We start from the raw sequence: 20,878 nt of genomic DNA, 5'->3' as shown, positions 1-20,878 counted from the left end.
TTCACTAGCGCTTTCTGGAACGAGAATCCCTTGTTTTCTCTTAATTAGGGGCTGTTCAGCCATTGTACCATCACAGTCAGCTGCCAGCGTGGGGTGTGGAGTGCTCTCACTTGGGCTTGCAGGGAGATCAGCAGAGGCTGGAGGGTTAATACTCACCAGTAAGGAATGGTCAGGTGTCAGCTGCATGGAAGTAAGTGCTTCTGTGGCTCTGGGCTTTTCCGATAATTGCCACGGGCTTCTCAGGAAATCCTTCTCTTGGCTAGGAAGTTCCAAGGGTGCTTTACAGTCATTTACTGCCTGAATGTCACTGACTTTTGTTTCTGGGCAGAGCCAGGCTGGAGATTTAGGGAAGGACTCTCCATCTTCCAAAGTATCTTCCCAAGCCGTTGCTTTTGGGACACTGTTCACCTGTGGTGCAACTTTTATACTACTTAGAGAACTTAAGCTACAGTCAGAATAGGTGGATGCATCTTCTGAGTCACCATCATAAGGATCTAAAAACTGAAATAAAGATCTCCCTAAATATGATGGATGCTTATATGTCCACTAAGAAAAAAAAATAGAAAAGGCAACATACAGTAGGCTTTAAAACCACTTTAAATGCAAGTCACAGACTTACTATGGAAGTTTTTATCCACACATTCCCAGCTATATGCTAATAGTTGGATGCTACAATGAGAACAAAGCTGCTGCATAATAACCAAACCTACTTGCAATCCCCTGGAGTCCCTCACTTTCTTGATTCCTCCAGCAAGTGGGCCAGGCACAACCTATGTAAGAGACATTAACATAGGTTTATAGAGCACCTTCCTTTGAAGCGATCAAAGTGTCTTATCACTGATCAAAGTGAAACCAGAGCGTGTAAAAATTGTAGAGAAGAGGAAGCCAGATTGTCCCCTTGCTGAAAGGCAGTAGAAAGTGTGTCTCGGTCTAGCTTTATAAAGGCGTGCTGAGGTTAGCCTAAAATAGAAGGACTGAGGAGAGCTATGGCAAGTCTCGCTGCACTAAAAACTCTGCTATGAAGAGAACAATGAGTAATGGGATATCTCACCACCAGAAAAGTAAATTAAATCAGCATTTAACTAATATTAGACAAGATATACTTTAGGGTTTAGAAAGCTTCCCTCCCACTGAGGTCCCTTTTTGTTGTTTCGCATAGGGATGATTCAAAATTCTTGTTGCTTGGATCACAAATTTCTTGTCCTTTAGACAGTTCTGTAACTAATACAGCAAATCGAGGCCTTTCAGTCAGCCTCAATATCGCTGCTGTAGCACTGAGGAGGTTTCAGGCAAAGATTCTTTCCCTGACGTAGTTAAACATGTCCAGACCTGGACAAAGAATTTCCTGCATAAATGTATGCTTCAGAGCCACATCATTCTGAAGTAGTGCTTATAGTCTGGGTCTATATAAACAAACAAACAAAAAAACACCCCAAAAAAAGCACTATGTAGGGAGACTCCCTACATACTCTATAAGCAATTCGCATGGACTAATAGCAAGCATCAAGTGCTGAAGAATTTTACCCAGAAATTGTTTAGCTCTCCACTCTGGAATCAGGTCTTTTGTTTCATCAAAATTTAGCACACTCAGTTGACAGAACAATGTTCAGGAAGTTACCAGTGTTCATAACTGATTGCCACAGCAACAGAGCTGCTCTCTTAATCTCATCCAATATAAATAATCAGAAGGTTTGAGGTTCACCCAGAGCTGTGGAAACTCTGCTGGACCAGAGCTACTGAAAGGTAACCACCAGAAACAACCCAGGGCAGCTTTAAGCACTTCTAAGAAGTACTTTATGCTACATTTGTCTGCCTGAAACACTGGCACTTTCCTGCCTCATCCGCCCAAAATCAATTTTGCTAAAGTAGTAACACTTGTAAAAAAGAAATGGATACAACAGTGTTGGCTTTGGGACTGTTAGGTTTTTTTCTCTTCTGCTTTTATGGTCACAAACCCAACAACCCCAGCAACCACACCTTGGGCTCTCCCCGCTGAGACTGATGGAAAAGTTGGACACCCACCAGGGAACCCCATCACCATCAAAATGCTCCAGAGAATCAGTTCTTACCTCTGCACAGGATTCGGACTCGGACTCCGAACTTGACTCTACTACGCACTTCTGCTGCGAAGGAAGAGGAAAACGCTACTCAAAGCAGAGTTACCACAGCTTTGGTTTGAAGCTGAAATTCTAGTACCAAAGAGATGCTATGTTTCTCCAAAGCTTTCCCATCTAAAGCCAGTTTGTCTTTTCGAATATCCTATATTCGTGGTGCTGGTTGGGTTGTGTAAGACATATGGAGACATATGGAAAAACAGAAGTTCTGTCTTCCCTCCCTTCCCCCTGACTACCTTCCCCTAAAGAAAAAAAAAAAAAATCAACCCAAAAGAAACTCTGGGAACAGAACATGCCTTACATTTGTTGGGAGTGGTTACTCCAGGTCTGCAAATAATTTTACAAAGTTTTTTTTGTTTGCACTGAGGATTTTTTTGTTTCTTTCCTTTTGGTGGGCCTGTATCTCAGAAACGTAATGGCAGATAACTGACTAAAACTACATCCTCATTTTTTCCAAAGCTCTTGCTACAGAGACCTTACAAACAAACAAACCCCTTATTCCCCAGCTGGTAGCACAGCAGCAGAATAGCTTCCTCCCTCTCTTTTGGTTTCTTTGCAAGTGACACCATTTGAATTAGTTCATTCACACCTGTTCCTCATGCAACCTTTTCCAGCACAGCTAACCGCGTTATCAGGCTCATGACAAAACAACCGACACTTTCTAAATCATATTTTAAAAGGGAGACAGAGAAGCAACAATTGGAAAAAGTTACCATGTATTTATGTGTCAGCCTTTCTATGCAGTCTGGGCTTTTGAAAGAATCCTTCATTTCCTGAGCATCTACTGAAACAGGCAGAGGGTAGGACAGCACATTAGAGAGAGTCTTCTCACAGATAAATTGCCCAGACATGGTAACTCCCTGTATGCTAGAAAGGTTGGTCATTCCTTCACAAAGTCTGTGTTAAGTTCTCAAATAACAGCATGTTCTGTTTAAAAACAAACAAGAAGCAGCCACTGTCTTAAAACAATGATTTGATTCACTAGTGTTTCACACACCACAAGAAAAAAATAATTTAAAAAAAATCCACTCTTGGAAAAAATAAATAAATCCACTTTACAAAGGCACTGTAAGTTTTCTGAACCCTCAAAGAGGAGCTTGTACTCAAAACATCAAACCAGACCGGGGAGGGACAAATGCAAAGCCCTGTGGAGAGCCAGCCCTCCCACCCTGGCATTCAGTCCCTGTACCCTCCAGCCCAGGGCCTCTGTTCCAGGGCCCTCCCTTCCACCCCTACCTGCCATGGGCTGCCCAGCCCCACGCCTCTTCCTCCGCAGCTGCTTCTGCTCAGCTGAGGCCATCCTGCTCCCAGCACCTTCCCCTCCTCCAGCTTTATAGGCCCCCACCTGTCCCACCTCTGCCTTCACCTCTCACGCATTCCCCTCAGCTCCCTCAGCCTGGAGACCTCGCTCTTTTGAAAAAGATGGGAGTGAAGCAAGGTTAAAAAAAAAAAAAAGGTCCTCCTATGAAAGCACTCTGTGCTACTGCTAGAGGCTCCAGACTGCACGATGGGTTCATCAGAGCTGACTGTGTAAAGGTCCACAGCAAAAATGTGCACAAAATATCAAGGCAGTTTGAGTCCTCTAGTCATTACATTTCTCTAAGTGTGTGTATGTATAAAAACCACACGTATACATGGACACGCACATCTACAGCTGAATTTGCAAGGCCTGGTAGCCAGAGATATGATGCTCCCTCTCTACTCTTGCCAGTTTAGTTTCTGTAGCCCCATTTAACTCACATGGCTTTCAGGCTGATAAGTCACTAGCCAAAGGGAAAACCAGCTGGCCCCCTGAGAAGCAGCCAGGATATCCAGAGCCATTTCTTCCTGCCACTTGCTGCAGCAGATGGTCCCCAGTCTGTTGGATAGACAGTTGTGGTTAGACACACAATGTCCAAGCATCTCTTAATCACAATCCATCACGTGTGATTTTGAAGACTTAGATACCATCACCTTTACTTGCCATCACTCACTGAGGAAAGGAACAATTTTGCTGTTTTTAAATACCAGGAATGGGTTTTTTTTCAGATTTACCAGAGAACTGAATCAGGTTCATTTTCATAAAGAAGATGTGATGTGACCCTTTGAAGGCCACCTCCATTCCCCTTCTTCACCTCCTTTTTATAGGGAAAAGAAGAACTAACTCCTTTCACTTTTTTTAGCCAAATTCCTCTTCTTCCCATTATTTCTTTCCTATCTGCCTTTCTTGCACAATGCAGAAGGTACTATTGCTTTAAATTAGTTTTAACATGAGTATAGAAGCCTCAGTAAAACAAGCATCTCTCTGTGAAGCCTGCAGGGTGTTGTCACTCAGAAAAGGCACTAGGAGCAAGTCCCTGGAGAGGTGACAGAGCAGCTGCACTGAGAGCAGCTCACAAACTCCACAAGCCTTCCAACCCACTTCTGCCTCCTGCTGAGCTAGGCTCTATCAATCACATAAACCTCTTTTTTTCCCCAGACACCTCCTTTTCCATCTCCTTACCTTCTCTACCTGGGCAAAGACCACCTGACGGTTATTCCCACTCTTTGGATTCTCCAATCACTTTCAAAATAAAACAGCAGCTAAAAGTCTCATACAACATCCCCACCACTGAAGTGGGAGCAAAGCAGTGCTGGGCTAGCGCCTACAGAGCCAGCTGAGTTGAATGAGCACATCTGATCATCATCCTTAATCCAAACACATGGCTTGGAGTCATTTCTCCCACAAAAGCCTGCCTAAAATCAGCTACTGATGCTTTACAGGTAGCAGCTGTTAGCAACAAGGCCCTAGTGCCTGAGGCTCAGGAGAACTGTTGGTTTGCGAGGGGATTACACATGCACTGGGGGCTGTAATGTTGAGACCAGGGCAAGGCTGGTGCAATGAACCCACTGCCAGCACCCATCTAGGCAGGGGTCAGGCAGCAGAGGAAACGGATATCCAAGGAGCCAGGAAACATATCCAAGGAAGGTTGTGGGTTTCCACTTCTCAAAGCGCAGAGGCAATGCCATGGCCAAGCCCAGGCAGCTTTCGGCCACACCCAGTTGGTGCACTATGAACACAGGAGTGGCCAGAGGGTTACAGAGGCCCAGGAACGCTCACTTGAGCTGTTCATTTCAGCCATTTACTGTACTGCTGCTCAGTGCTTTGGCTCTCCTTGTCACTCCTGGAAAAAGCCCTTGGCCCTGCACAGACCTTGTGCCAGCCCCAGGTAGCTCTAATCTCCCCATAGCCCAGCCTTTCTGGCCAGCAGAGAATGTAGGTAAAACAGTTCTATTGTTTGCAAAGGTGTCATCGCTCCTTCACCTTTTACCCATGGGTGCTTGTTGTCTCACTGCTTCACCGAGTGCTCCCAAGAGGCCAGTTCAGCCTCTATGTTATAACTTCCCATCTAATAAATCACGTATGTCTGTCATACTTCTAAAAATTAGTTCCCACCCTCCCCATTTGAAATACAGTTGACTTCTACAGTTGACAAAATATACTCAGCTGTATGCTGTGAAATGCACTGGAGGAAAAATTCTAGAAAACTCATTTGTCCAAGGTGAAAACCAAAACATTAAAGCTCTGGGACTGAGTCCAGCAGATCTCAGCGATGCAGACACTAAGGCTGGAGCTGCTCGAGGCTGAGGGGCTATGTCTCAATTCTCACCTGTGGAACAGACAGGACTGCTCTCTTTGGGAGGAGATTTAGGTGTTAGTTTATGTTGATCTTGAATTATTCATTAATAATCTTGAATACTTCCTATTAGTCAATGGAAATGATTATCACTTGGCTGCAGATTGCATCTGCAAGCTGTGAACAGGGAACTGATTCACAGAGAGCTGTGTTTGACTCACAGATATCTTGTTCCAGCCAAACCTCCCACCATGAGAAATGCAGCGGGTACGGGATGTACTCCAGGGCTACTGGGTCTCCACAGGCAGCTCTGCAGCCATCTAGGTGCTCTAGCTGTGGTTTGAGAGCTGAAACCAAAGCAATCAGGCAAATAACACTTTTTCTGCATGGGGGCAGGCGAAGGTGAACATTTAGGAAACAAACAAACAAACAGCTTCTGTTCATATACTGAGCATGATATCCTATGGTATGGAATATCCCTTTGTGCAGTTAGGATCAGCTGTCCTGGTCCCCTCTCAGCTTCTTGTGTCCATCCAGCCTGCTTGCTGGCAGGGCAGCATGAAAAACTAAAAAGTCCTTGACTTCATATAAACCGTATTTAGCAACTAAAACCATCAGTGTGTTATCAAAATTATTCTCATACTAAACCCAAAACACAGCACTGTACCAGCTGCTAGGAAGTAAACTATCCCAGATGAAACCAGGACAGCTCCTGATCTCTGAAGGCTTCTAACCCTTAACACTCTGTGATTCTGTGAAGAGCAGGTTTCTACCCTGCCCAAAGAGCGCAGGCAGCACTTTCTAGTGTCTTTTTCTCCCTTTACTCTCAGACCAGTGTCACCTTGCCTCTGACAGCTACCACTGGTCCTCAGTGGCTCTGTGGCTGTAGGTGGTGCAGCTGATCCTCCCCCAGCCGCCAGTCAAAGACAAGACAGATTATTCACAACACACCTCCAGGCAGGATCAGAACAAGCAGAGATTTGTCTGTTAATTTTGGCAGAGGGCTTGACAGAAGCACCCGCCTGTCTTACAGTGAGTCATCTTTGGAGAGCAATGCCTGTCTCTACATTTTAATCCCCAAGCACTGTTGGAATTGCTATATGGCAATGAAGCCCAACATCAGTACAGATTTTGTATTTAGACATTAGGAGTTTCACGCCTGAAGCATTGTTTTAAAAATGCAAGATGGGATTGTATTGTGGTGAAAGGGGTTTTACTCTGCAATATGGAATAATCAAAACAAGCTACTTAATCCAAATTAAGTTCATCAGATGAAGCCAGTGCAGATCAGAGAATGAAGATCTGCAGCTGGTTGGCCATTTGGGCGAACCCACAGCTGAACACTAATCAACAACATTTCAGTCAAGCGCTGTGGGCAGCTAGAAACAAGATGCTGCAGAACCTGCAAAGTCTTGTCTCGCAGGGCGTGTTTCTGCCTATGAGCAGTGCAGAAAATCTTTTAGATTCCACTTCCTATTAAAACCAAGCTGTGAGCAAAGACATTAAAAGTATCGTTTACAGCTCTTGTGCAGAACAGAAATGGGCTTTATCCTTTACTTCATAGGTACTTGCATATAGAGTGCAGTGTGTGACTGGCAGTATGGTCAAACTGCAACTGCTGCTGCTATCCCAGAGCTTAACCTTGAAAAGTGCTACTGCACCTATTGCTGTTAAGATACGGTTATTAACTCTTCATAAAAAATACAAAGAGAGAACGAAGGCAGCTTTTAAATGCCTGTACTCACAGCTGTTCCCACATAACAACAACCCATTCTTATCTTCACAAAGTCTTCTCCCTGTGATGCATGACAGAAGGGAGTGGGAGGCAAAGAAACGTCCTTGGTGTCTCCAGTCTGTGAGAAAAGAAGTGCTATATTCAGAAGCAGTAAGGAACCATATCCAAAATTTTGGATATTACATGGTACAGAAACTACAGGAGTTGCTAAGATTCCTATTTTTCCCTTGCACATAAGGAGCAGCAGCATCTGGAGGTTAGAAAACACAGCTTCAGTTCTTGACTTTTGTTTTTTGTTTGGATGCGTTGAATCACTGACTTCAGAAAAATTACTTCAGCTCTTTTTAAACTTTGTTCCTCATTTGCAAAGTGTAAGTGTAATGCTGGTTTTCTTTAATCTGCCTATGAAAGGTCAAAATTGGCCAGGAAATATGAAAGGTACTGAATTTTCTTGACAAAGTGTCAAACCCAAACATTTTGCTGTAGCAGAGTAACAATATCCCAGGAAGCCATGCTGGCATTTGGAGAGAGAATTGAATTGTTAAAGAGTGGCTGGACTATTGCTGTTTTATTTCCAAGTCTGCTCATGAATACAGGAGAGGAAATATTTTCCTTACTTGGAATATAGCTCTTCAGTCACCCATAGATTTCTTTGACAGGTTGATGCTGTTCTGAAGATGAAGTATTTTACAATGATATCCCTGGAGCATTCACATCCCCTCCTTTCTTTTGAGCCTGTAAAAATAAGGCATTTTGGCTGCCTCCATTCCCGCAGCCATCACCTTAGGTACAAGATGGAGGTCTTGTAATTACAATACTGAGGAGGCAAGCAAGGTGACCAGAATGTGAATATGCAGGCTCCCTTTCCTAAAACCTCGGTTATATGTGACCTCTATATGGCCTCTCTACATTCCTCCTCATAGCTCAATTTCATCAGTAATTGCATCATCTGAAGATGTGAAGATCTGAAGGCTGTGAAGTCAAACTGTGGGCCGACACACATCACCCCCAGCCCCCAATGAGATGCTGTCTGGCTACTGGACCCACTTCTCAGTGGCTCTGGAGGCTGTAACACAGCGAAGTATTTGGGTAATGTAGCTCTGGCATCCCCCACGCATATTCACACCAAAGGCAATGCCGTTTCCAACGCATGATGTGATCTCAATCCATCAGGTGAAGGACAAAGGTTATACGGAGACTTCTCATCTAGTTCTGCCCTACTTTAATTCCAATGTTTTGCTGAACTTTGGGGGCCTATTTTATGAAAGCTGCCTGCTGACTTGTGGAGTTCTTACCTGCCTGGATACGTGCATGGCTTCTGGGGATGAATATTGCTTATTTTAGTTGCTACTTCCAGTGGATTTCCTACCAAGTGAAGTTAGCATTGTTAGTATCACTTGAGGAACACAACACATCAGTTAGCCATTTGTCTGCAGTTTCAGCCTTTTCTGTTAAATATTATGGTTATGCTGCTGTTGAGACAGGCAGAGTGGACAGCACAAAACCTGAACTGGCTCTTTGTAAACTGGGTTAGGACTAAGCTGAGTTCTTGCAGTAAGCTGCTTCTCTGACCAGTTAGCAAGTTTTACCCAGCCTTTCTAAGTCCCTTTAACCTCAGGAACGTACACAGTCCTTTTCACCAGTGTGCATGCAGTAAGATTGATAGATAGGCTCGGTAGAGATCAAAAAGCTTCAGGTGAAGCATTTGGGCTCAGCCTAGACTGGAACTGCCCAAATTTTAAAGCTGCTCAGTTTAAAATTACAGAGCTCTCTCACTTTGGCTGGACCCTGGGGGATCCTACAGGTGGAACAGGACTTCAGGGTGACAGCAGTGTTCAGGGGCTGTGCCCCGTTTCTAACTGGAGATACCAGTATTCCACAGATCCCAAAATTCACCTCTTCAGCCAGCCAAAAGTCGTGTGAGGATACTGTACAGATCTATTATTTTGGTTTTCAGAAAAAGAAAGTCTGAAGATGGTGTATACGCACATATTTGCACAAATTACAGTAGAAAAATAAAAATTGCCTCTCCTTCTCTCAGGGCACTGACAAATGCCAGACAGCTATCATGACTGCACAGAACAAATACCACGGGACTATGTATTTTGTAATCCCTTAATGCTTCATTTTCAGATCTCCCTCAGCATACATAAGCTCTGACCAAAGCTAATATCTACACTTTCAGAAAATTACTAAAATCAAGTGTATTGTTCCAAACTGATAAAACATAGCAAATCCAGAAGGGATTAGCATGGCAAACTCTAGCTCATCCACTAAAGTACCTGAAGAAAATGAGCAACAGTCTGCACGTTACATTTATAGTCTCACTCTCAAATGCCTCAGTAACAACCTTGGAGAATATCCTGATCATACATATATCACCACATCTTCCCCTGCATCATTCTTAATTAAAAAATAAAAAAAAATAAAAAAGCAAGCACTATTTCCATATCTAGCTGAGCCTGTGCTCCTGTTCCCCTAGAAAAAAATCAGGAAGCCTGAACAAGGGTGTGGCACTTCCCAGAAGCATTCCCAACTCAACCAACCAACAATTCTTTTAAGATCCTAAGAGAGAGCAGTATTTGGGATGCTGAGACAGACTTTGTCTTAATCACTTAAACTTTTCAAGGCCCTCAGCTGTAGTTGCCTGGGTGTATAGATTCAGCATGGATGCACCACGGGGTTTCATGAAGCAAGCAGGATCCAGCCCTGTCAGTAACAATCATGATTTTGAAGGTTTAGTTCTGCTACACAACTTCAACCACTGCACAAAGGAACCTTAGGGTAACTTTAGATATTTCACAGCACATTAATGACAGGAACAAATACTGTGGGTATTATTATTGCTGTTTATTATTATTGCTGCTGTACTTACTTTAGGGCACTTGAAGGTCTATTGTCTTAATTTTTCACCCGTGCATCCTAGAATTGGGAAGGTTTGCTCATTGCTCACACACATCACCATCCCACTCTAGTAGCAAAGCAGCTGTAGTAGAGGTCTCCAGAAATCCCACAGAACGTGAAGGCTCAGTCTCCAGGGCCGTCTGGACTCTGCAGTAGTTCTAGATTTTTGAGACAGTTCATATAATTCCACTAATTTTGATAGAAAAGTAGCTGTCCTCTTACCAGTTATCTTCATTGGTGTTTCAAAATCATTTTCTGGTTCCATGTATGTACCACTGTGGGACTCCGTAGCTGGCAGGACTGAATTTCCAGGTGCAAGAGCAAGTTGTGGATCTTCTAAATAGGAAACATTTCCCATATCTACTGCTGCGGACACACTGTGCATCCGTAGCAGTTTAATTCCTGATGTTTACCGCTAGCGAAATTCATTCTTCGGGATGCATGACAGGGTCCATCTTCTGAGCAGCCATGATAAGAATCTAAAAACTAAAATGAAATAACTAAAAATGAGCGAGGGGACTTGTTTGCTGCCAGATTCATTTCCCACCAAAGGAATCACTAAGATATCCCAGTTGGAGGTTTCCCACAGACTTCCAGTGCACAAACCTGTCTGCCGCAGGGGCCAGCAAAAGCAAAGCAAGAACGCTGGATGGCATTTTAGCAAGAGGAGACAACCCTGGTGGCACTTTGCAGGAGAGACTGTCACCACTGTCATTTCATAAATCATGCTACATGTCTTTTTATGTAGCTTCTACTTTGCAACAGAAGCCTGCTACCAGCTACTTAAGTACTGCTTCACAAAAAACTAGTGGAGCAGTACACGAGAAGTCCTCTCCTCATGAAAAAATCAGGGTTAAAAAACTATTATGGACTATATTTTTCTAATACAGAAAGGCAACTAAACAGTATTAATTACAACCAGTCACAAATACATAAAGAAATGACATAGTGAAATTTACTTGAAAACCAGACTTAAAGAAATGACATAGTGAAATTTACTTGAAAACCAGACTTAGGTATTTTAAAGCATTAACAATAAAAAATTTGGCTAATGGGTCAAATCAGAACGCTGTAAAGACAAACCTGGTGGTAAAGATAAACCCACTCTGCCCCGCCCTCCTGTTCCTCATTGTCCCATTGAAACAGCACCTTGGTACGAGAGCACACGTGTCGCTGCCTCTTCATCACACCATGGCTGCTAAGGATACTGAACTCTCCTCTGATACATCTTCTCCTCCTTGGACCAGCCATGCTTGGATGGAGTTTCATTCATCACTTTTTCCTTTGCAGCCTTGATTTTTAAAAAAATGCAATATTCTATAAAATTTGCTGGCACAAAACCAAATCTGTCTGAAATCACTTTTCATTACCCACCATGACTTATTTTTTAATAGGTAAGGTTTCCTTTGTTAAAGAATATTTAAACAAGATCACTGCATAGTGATATATCAGAAACATACAAACATGCAAAAAATTCAGGTCATTCTTTTTTTAGGGTGCCCTCAATACTGAGCAAATCTTGATAGGAGAAAAGCTTACTTTATGCACAGGCAGAAGACTATCTGAAATGACCTATTTGCCAAAGCTTCTGCTGAATAAATGCGTATTTCATAGTTAGCTGTAAATGAATGCAAAATATCTGAAAAAAACCTTATCAGCAAGACACATCATTGGCCACAAATGTTGCAATAACAGTGTTTATGCATGTGAGCTATCAATAGCGCATTCAAGATGCATTTTAATTTCAAAAGCTAATCCAGTTCCCCTTCATTCCTCACAGCACACAATTTATCCATGTTATCTTTCTGCTCTTTTCCTTGTCACATTTGGAAATCCATCAAGTTCAATCGATTGCTTCAATTCCTGGAACAACTAAAGCCATTTTTCTCTACTACCATTCAAAATTTAGTTGGTATGTTGCGCGACAGCGAGAGCCTTTTGATAGAACAACCAGGGCACCAGCACTTCAGCTCCCAAGATTCAAAAATCCGAAACGGAGTCATTTCCTTCCACAGAGTGGCTATCAAGTACTTCGGAATTCAGTGTCCAAACGCCTTAATCCTGGTATGATTTTTAAAATACTATTTTTAAGAAAACTTTCTGATGAACTTTAACGCAAGCTCTGTCAGCAGCGTAAGCTCTACACACCAAGAGGCAAGGAGAGCCTGTAACACCAGGCTGTGCCAAATTTTATGGTAATCACTCAAGTAGTTGGTTCCACTGTCCTGCAGCTCGAATGAGAAACAGGTATCTGTTGTGCCTTTCTGCTTACAAGGAAAGACCTTGCAAGCCCCAAATAGTACTGCACCATGAGCCGTACATCAGGGTCAAAGAGCTCTGAAAAAAGGGCACCCAGCCTTTCCTAAACTCCAGCGGTGCTCTGCAACACTTCTACCGTTAGAACAGCGTAAAACATGAGAAACAAAGACCGTGAACTGCTGCAACAGGCAGCTGAGCAAGAGCATTTCTGGTAATGGTGTCCTCACTTCTTAAACGTATTTCAGAGCTGGTGAATGAGGGGGAGCCTCACTATTCAGCGTAACACAGGGAACACCGCAGAACACCAAGATGTCCTCACAGCAAGAAATACTGGAGATAACCTAAGTTTCACCTGAATTCTTCTCTAATAGAGAAAACTACTTTTCAGGGAGGTAAAGACTTGAGCCATCACTTCACTGATCAACTGGAGGTGTCGTTAGTATCTTTCATCGCTGTAAATTTTGTATTTCAACAAGCTAATTGGGAGGTGTTTTCACAATGTTTCACACATTATAGAGGTCTTGTAAAATAAACTTCAGTCACAAGACATATATTAAAATCCACCTGCTTTTAAGTCCTTAGTCTCAGTACGATACTACTCAACAGGAATTTTTCCCAGCTAGGCCTTGAAGAAATTACCTAAAGCAGACTGAGACCTGCCACGCTGATAGTGTTCCGCATCTGAGCATCACCGAGATGGAAGAGATTACTTTCTGACCATTGCTTCCATCATCCATGCACCAAACTGCCAGCACCGACATACCAGGCAACTCCTCTTTTACAAGCCAGCAGACTGCATGTGCTTTGATGTCGTATTCTTTACTGTAGCAACAGCACAGTCACTAGGTAAGAGGTAATAGAATGAATGAGACCTCATCCTATTCCTGCCACTCCACAGGGTCTGGAGCAGGCACAGTGAGGTTTAAGTAGGTCCCACCCAGCCCCCAGGCTGGAGCATGGGGGAAACCACCTCTTGCCTCCCCGCCCAAGAAAATTGTTTTGACACTGCTGATCTCCACTTTGCTTGTAACTTTCACTAACACAGTAAGCACCATCTCTTCTGTCGTCTTTCTGATGTACCTGTAATTTGAACCTATTTTGGACATTTTAAGCCATGACAGAGTAACAGCTGTGGAATAAAAGCCCCGCAGGTAGTGACTTATGATTCCAAGTTATTTTGCAGGTGGCATAATTCTTCTACTCCTCAAGAGCCAGAACAAACTTTGCAATGGACTTTGGGCATGTAAATTACTGGGAACTATGGGAGGTATTTTCAAAAGCACTTTTTCTTTCACAAACTTCAATTTGGAACCACAGCAGAAAAGTGGCAGCTACTTCCTCTCTTACTACTTTATCTCTGTATTAGAAAGTAGCATGGTTTAATACAACCGTGGTCTAAAGAACACAGACAGGCCTTCCACCATGTTAGGCCTTCAGCAATTATATAAGCAGTACTGCAAAGTTATTTTTGTATCCAATCCCTTACTTTTGCTTTGGAGAAAGAATTCATCACTTGCAAAAATGTGAGGACGAGGAAACTGATACATAAAAACACCAGTTTCCAGTGAATGCCAAATGGCCACTGAGCAACTGCCTTGGGGTATCCCCTCCGTATCCTATGCATAAAGCATGAACAGGACTGCAGCAGGAACATTGCTTTGGCATAAACACATCATATCCTTCGAAATCCAGACTTTGCACAACTATTACTATGAAAGTAGCTTGCAGGAAGCAACCAAACCACCATCCTTTCACCTTTTTACAAATAATCCAGTACACACCTTTGTCATATGTACATCATTTTACATTGGGAGAACAGATGGAAAGTCTTAAAAAAAACTGCAGGTATCAATACAAGTTAAACCTGAGTCAAATAACTTTGTCAATATTGTCCTGAGAACTGCTTCATGTTTCTGCTTTTCTGTGGTACTAGTCTGTAGTGTCACTGCAAGGCATGTAGTACTAACTACAGATGTAACGTGAAAGCAGCTAGTACTCATGATCCAAAGCAGTAACTGACGAAAGAACAGCAGGCTTTGTTCCCCCTGTGTTAACAGACAAGTCAGTGACACAGCTCATTCTTAACACTTTTATTCTTACAGTTCTAGGTTTGAACTGTACATGCAGAGTTGCATAAGTCACAATAGAGATTTACAGTGGATTCTATTCTATGGTAGAGTGCAATCCAGAATCCTTGAACAGTATAAAAAACAACTTTTAAACATGAAGACCTTGTTAGGAGCAAAAGGGTTAAAGCTTCCCCAAGTATTTCAGCTCTCCTAGATACCTAGTTACTAGGTACTGGTATGTTAGACACATGTAGAGTTGAAGAGCTGTATAACACTAAACAAACTTAAACATCCCGATGTCATACCATCTTCATTACTCCTTTTCCACATTTCTGGCAATTAAGAATAAGTCAAAAACCCTGCCACCTGCAACCAGCTAATACAGACAAAAATAACTACTCCTTACTTGCCTGTTTAGGGTTGTACAGTGTTAAAGAAAATATTCCCTCACTGGCATTTGTATCTCACATCAGCTGCAAAAGCAATGTAACAAAAATAAAGGTATAACATCTTTGAAAATAAATATAAAGAGGGAATGCAGACAAAGTGTCAAAGATTTTTTTTTGGCAGGTAACATTCATAATGTACAAAATATAACTTATTCGTATTAGCCAAGGAAACATTCACGAGTTCCTCTAAAATGCTTTAATCCACCTCCTCCATGCGTGATGTGTCATCATCTCCTTCAAGGGGTGGCATCTCCTCGGTAACTGCTGGACTGGCTTCTTCTGCAGCAGTATCATCTTCATCAATGCCTGTTCAGGAAACGCACATACCATTACTGCTGGGATCACAACTTGAAGCTTTTTCTCCTCAGCACTTCAAACGTGCTGAGGGTTCCCCCTTTTACTCAAGTACCAAGCAGCACTGAAGTCTTCTCAGTACCCTACAAGTGCATGTCACTACACCCAGAGTTCACAGAAGACATGATATACTTCTAACTTACCCAGGCCAAGTTTGATCATTCTGTAAATGCGGTTGGCATGTGTCTGAGGATCTTCTAAGCTGAAGCCAGAGGACAGGAGGGCTGTCTCGTACAGCAAGATGACAAGATCTTTAACAGACTTGTCATTCTTATCAGCCTCTGCCTTCTGCCTCAGTGTTTCAATGATGGAATGATCAGGATTAATCTCCAGATGTTTCTTTGCTGCCATGTAACCCATTGTGGAGTTGTCTCTCAACGCCTGAGCCTTCATAATTCTCTCCATATTGGCAGTCCAGCCGTATGTACTTGTTACAATACAGCAAGGAGAAGTAACTAAACGATTGGACACAACCACCTACAAAAGCGAATACAGAGCACAAGTTTGTAACTTAACATTTCAAGACACACTTCATTTGCTATCCCTACTGATTTAAGTGATCTTCAACTTTGAAATGCTGCTGCATGTCACAAGACATGAAACTCATGAGGTATTTGCAGTATTAACAGAATCACTTCAATAAAAAGCAAAGAATTTTTTATCTATAAGGCTATACACCTTGTCAACATTGCTCTCTCAGAAACAGAAATTTTAAGGTACACTGTTATCTGAGACTTCTTTGCAGCAACTTTGTTTCAAATCATTAACACTTATTACAAACTGAGTACTACTAATTACCTTTTCTACTTTCTTCTCAAGGATATCTTTCATTATTTTGCAAAGGTTTTCAAACTTGGCTTTCTTTTCCTCCTGTTTCTTTTTCTCTTCCTCATCTTCTGGAAGCTCCAAACCCTCCTTTGTTACAGAAACCAGGGTCTTGCCTTCAAATTCCTTCAGCTGTTGCACACAGTATTCATCGATAGGCTCAATCATGTAGATCACTTCCAGGCCATGTTTGCGAAGGCGCTCCACAAAAGCGGAGTTGGCCACCTGATCTTTTGTTTCACCTGCAAGAAGAAATGCCGCAATTACAGTCTGAGCCTCAGCACTCTAACATGGCAGCTTGTTTATTTGCTGAAGAGCGTATGTGCAACATTTCCAGTGAAGCAAGCCAGTAACAGAGGAAAGAAAAAAGGTCACAAAACAGCAACTGCAGAGATTAGGCTGGCCTGAAGACACTTGATCATTTCTAACTGACATCACAGCTTGTAGTACTTCACCGGTTTGGAAGTAAAGTCAGATTTCTGGAATGCCAGGTAAGTAACATTTCCCATTCCCGCCCAGGAGAAACACTAAGGAGCCCCATACAATGTATTTACCTTTTGAAAAAAAAAAAAAAATATTGGCATGTGATGCCCATATCGTTACACTGGTTTGAGCATTACGTCTTAAAATTATGATACTCCTGCCCAAAACTATTAGCTAAAGCCTATCTTAAAGACACTTCCGAGTTTACAGGGAAAAAAATGGTGGGTAAGCCAGCTGCCCCCTGGGGCAGCTAGTTATGGTGTCCTCACGGACATAGCACTTTACCAAGGAACTGTAACTACCAAAACAAGTATGACAGGCACAATCTGCATGACATGGTTCTCTATCATTCTAAATTCACCGAAGACGCTGCCATGGTTATTTTCCATTTTCTAACACCTGGAAGATAAACCTGTATGTGCATCTGCATTTACAAACAACTCGTTACCAACTCACCAGTAATGTAGTAGACATGCTTCTGGTTCTCCTTCATCCGAGTGCAGTAGTCCTTCAGGGAAACCATCTCGTCACCAGATGCAGATGTGTAATACCGCAGTAATTCTGAGAGCTTCTTGCGGTTCTGGGAGTCTTCATGGATACCAAGCTACAGAAGACGACGAAAAGAGTACTACTATGTGATTCCTTTAGATAAATACTAAACTGTGGTAGTTAAGTATTTCAGGCCTAACAAAGGTTTGTAGCTTCTATTATTAGTATTATTAAGCAGAGAGACTACAAACCTTGATGTTCTTGGAGAACTGTTCGTAGAACTTTTTGTAATTCTCCTTGTCTTCAGCCAACTCAGTGAAAAGTTCCAAGCACTTCTTCACCAAGTTCTTCCGGATCACTTTCAGGATCTTGCTTTGCTGCAGCATTTCACGAGAAATATTCAGAGGTAAATCCTCGGAGTCTACCACACCTCTCATGAAATCTGGAAAATGACAGTGAGAATTAGCTTTGGAGGTCCCAAAGAAAACCAGATTAGCTACCAGACACCACCTGGCTTTTTGCTCTTTGAGTTAGTTTCTACAGAATTCTAGACAACACAAACTACGTATTTTCAACTCTTCAGGTCTGTTGAGGACTCAAATCTTTTCCTTCCCAAATGACTTTAAATATGAAGCCGAAACTATAGAAGTGCTAACAGTTTAACATTCTGGGAAACATTTTCCTCAAAATTATACTCACTGAGATACTCGGGGATCAGCTCCTCACAGTTGTCCATGATGAACACTCTGCGTACATACAGCTTGATGTTGTTCTTCTTCTTCCTGTTCTCAAACAGATCGAAGGGTGCACGCCGTGGGACAAAGAGCAGAGCTCTGAATTCCAACTGCCCTTCCACAGAGAAGTGCTGTGAGAGAACAAGATAATTTTAGTCTAGTTGCACAGCTCTCATTTTAATAACCACTTAACAGCTCTTCAAATGCAAAGGGCAAACAGTAATCATCTGAGATTTCAGAAAACACATAGTAGGTATGACACTAGACAGGAGCAACCACTTCCTCCAGACTCAAGTTAAAATCTAGTTTTAAATTATTTCAATTAGCCTTGATAATATCTCAGCTAACAACCTGTAAGGCAAGGCACTCACATTTACTGTGGATCTGACTAAGATTATTGAACACAGCCTCAAACTGTAATCAGATTAATTGCAGCACAAAGTGTCACCCTCACATCACAGTTAAGACGTGGGACAATGTTATTAGACTTCAGGGGCATGCAAGCTTCCAGGTTTAGCAGCAGCAAACTATTCCTAGAGAAATACAAAAACTTACTTTGACAGCCAAGTGGTCTTCCCAGTCATTGGTCAAACTCTTGTAGAATTCCCCATATTCCTCATTGGTTATGTCATCTGGATTCCTGGTCCAAATGGGCTTGGTCTTGTTGAGCTCTTCCTGATCAATATACTTCTCCTTAATTTTCTTCTTCTTCTTCTTATCTCCATCCTTCTTTTCTTCTTCTTCATCAGAACCAACATCCTCAATCTCTGGTTTATCTTCCGTCTTTTCCTCCTTTTCTTCCTTCTCCTCTTCCTTTTCCTCAGCCTCATCATCACTCACCTCCTTATCACGTTCCTTCTCCACCTACAGAAAAGAACAGTAGCTGAATTGAGAAATCTGTAACTTTTTTTTATTAACAGCCTTATGGTGTCCCTTGTAGCTTCACAAAGCTAGAAACTTCAACATGTTTGTCTGGTTTTCCTCCTAGACTCAACTAAGGACTTGCATTCTGGATGCCAAGACAGAAGTGGTACTTTTTTCCTATGTGCTTAATGTGGCAATTCAAGCTATTCAGTTTCACTACACTGAATTACCATAACACCACATTAAGGTGTATTTAATCTTCACCATGATTTTGAGACTGTGATACCACTAGCTTGGCAAAACACATTTTTACTTGGTCTTGTGAAATAAAGCGGTAATAAATAGAACCCCGTTTCACAATAGCTGTATCCATGTAACATCTTTGTGTATTTCTTTAATTAAAATTGTTAGACTCCTCTAAAATTTAAAAAATTCAGTTAAGATGGCAATACTTCATTATTTGGTATCTCAAGCAAGGTACATACGAAGAGCGTAATAGGATAGCCAATGAACTGAGAATGCTTTTTCACAATCTCCTTGATGCGCCGTTCTTCCAGGTACTCAGTTTGATCTTCTTTAAGATGCAGGATGACTTTTGTTCCACGTCCCAAAGGTTCACCTAGAATGGAATTTACACATTTTATTTGTGCACCAGCAAACTAGACTGACTAATTCCAAAACATAATTCCTTTAGAAGGGCACTGCTCTATCACTGATCTCTTCACCACAGGGGTCATATAAGCTTCTATACATAGAAACACCCTTACGGACACTTCAAGCATTCTGTATCCAGCAGGTATTTCAAGTAAACTTAACGAAAAAGCTTAACCAGATTTTGACTAATTAGTCTGTCTATGTGTTAGCTTTCGGGTTTCTGTATATCAACCTACAGAAATACTTCTGTGCATATGCTTTGAAAGCTTAATCTTCATTACAATGCATCATTTACTTATACACACACTTAACACAGGCTAACAGTCAAACTCAACAGCAAGAGAACAACTGTGCCTGTGCCTGATCTAACACGTAAGTAATACTGCCTGGTTTATCTGTATTTTTTTTCAATGCACAGAGTATTTTTTATGCCAGATATATTTAGAAGGCATACTTGACAACAAGCCTTAAATACTCACCATTATCAAGCCTGACAGTGAAAGATCCTCCAGCTGATGACTCCCAAGCATACTGCTCATCATCATTGTGCTTAGTGATCACTGTCACTTTTTCTGCAACCAGGTAGGCAGAGTAGAAGCCAACACCAAACTGACCAATCATTGATATATCGGCCCCTGCCTGCAGGGCTTCCATGAAAGCCTTGGTACCAGACTTGGCAATAGTACCAAGGTTATTGACCAGATCAGCTTTGGTCATCCCTATGCCTGTATCCACAATTGTCAGAGTGCGGTCATGCTTGTTTGGAATCAGGTTAATTTTCAGGTCTTTCCCAGAATCCAGCTTGCTTGGGTCAGTCAAGCTCTCGTATCTTATCTTGTCCAGAGCCTGTAAGATAAGGAGCAGGCTTTAACATTCCCTGACTGTTCCTAAAAATTCCTCAACAGGAACCAGGCTAAGATTTAGGGTACTTACATCTGATGAATTGGAAATCAGCTCCCTCAGAAAGATTTCTTTATTGGAGTAAAAAGTGTTGATGATCAGAGACATCAACTGAGCAATCTCAGCCTGGAAGGCAAAGGTCTCCACCTCCTCCTCCATTGGCTGGTCTTGAGTCTGCACTGCTTCCGGCATCTGTAAGGAGAGAAGGAAATGAGAATCCATTAGTTTACAAATTACCTTACGACCCGTACTTGGACCAAATGCAAGTTAGAACGCAGCCCGGCACGGGGGTTCAGCTGCAATACGCTGTAATGGAGTCCCACAGCCAAGCCTCCACTTGGAGCGCTTTCCGCTTCTCACTCTCACCTCCTTTTGCCCACCCAACTCTACTCTCTTCAGACGCACGCACCATGCCCGACTAGAGAACGCAAACCTCTCCGACCGGCCCC

At 42.3% G+C, this 20,878-nt stretch overlaps 1 protein-coding gene across 1 annotated transcript; it reads right to left on the bottom strand.

The window, feature by feature from the left end:
* Positions 1-14,683: 14,683 nt before the first annotated feature.
* On the bottom strand, positions 14,684-20,631 carry HSP90AA1 (heat shock protein 90kDa alpha (cytosolic), class A member 1). The gene is made up of 10 exons (XM_009869211.1): positions 20,463-20,631; positions 20,009-20,375; positions 19,361-19,494; positions 18,567-18,875; positions 17,977-18,142; positions 17,529-17,719; positions 17,245-17,392; positions 16,279-16,547; positions 15,624-15,957; positions 14,684-15,432 (listed from the first exon to the last, which is right to left on the bottom strand). Exons 1-10 carry the CDS (start codon positions 20,619-20,621, stop codon positions 15,323-15,325), a joined length of 2,187 nt encoding a protein of 728 aa, XP_009867513.1. The 5' UTR covers positions 20,622-20,631; the 3' UTR covers positions 14,684-15,322.
* Between the last annotated feature and the right edge of the window lie 247 nt (positions 20,632-20,878).

The sequence above is a fragment of the Apaloderma vittatum genome, unplaced genomic scaffold (assembly GCF_000703405.1).
Source record: "Apaloderma vittatum isolate BGI_N311 unplaced genomic scaffold, ASM70340v1 scaffold14755, whole genome shotgun sequence".
In the NCBI taxonomy this organism is placed as follows: domain Eukaryota; kingdom Metazoa; phylum Chordata; class Aves; order Trogoniformes; family Trogonidae; genus Apaloderma; species Apaloderma vittatum.
The sequence above is the reverse complement of the archived record's forward strand: the minus strand, read 5'-3'. Positions and strand labels throughout refer to the sequence as shown.

Excerpts from the sequence above, each read along its gene's own strand:
- HSP90AA1 (XM_009869211.1), bottom strand. The coding sequence starts at position 20,621 with ATGCCGGAAGCAGTGCAGACTCAAGACCAGCCAATGGAGGAGGAGGTG. Across the intron at positions 19,495-20,008 it reads CACTGTCAGGCTTGATAATG|GTGAACCTTTGGGACGTGGA; the intron begins GTGAGTATTTAA and ends ATTCCATTCTAG. Across the intron at positions 15,958-16,278 it reads TTGAGAAGAAAGTAGAAAAG|GTGGTTGTGTCCAATCGTTT; the intron begins GTAATTAGTAGT and ends TCGCTTTTGTAG.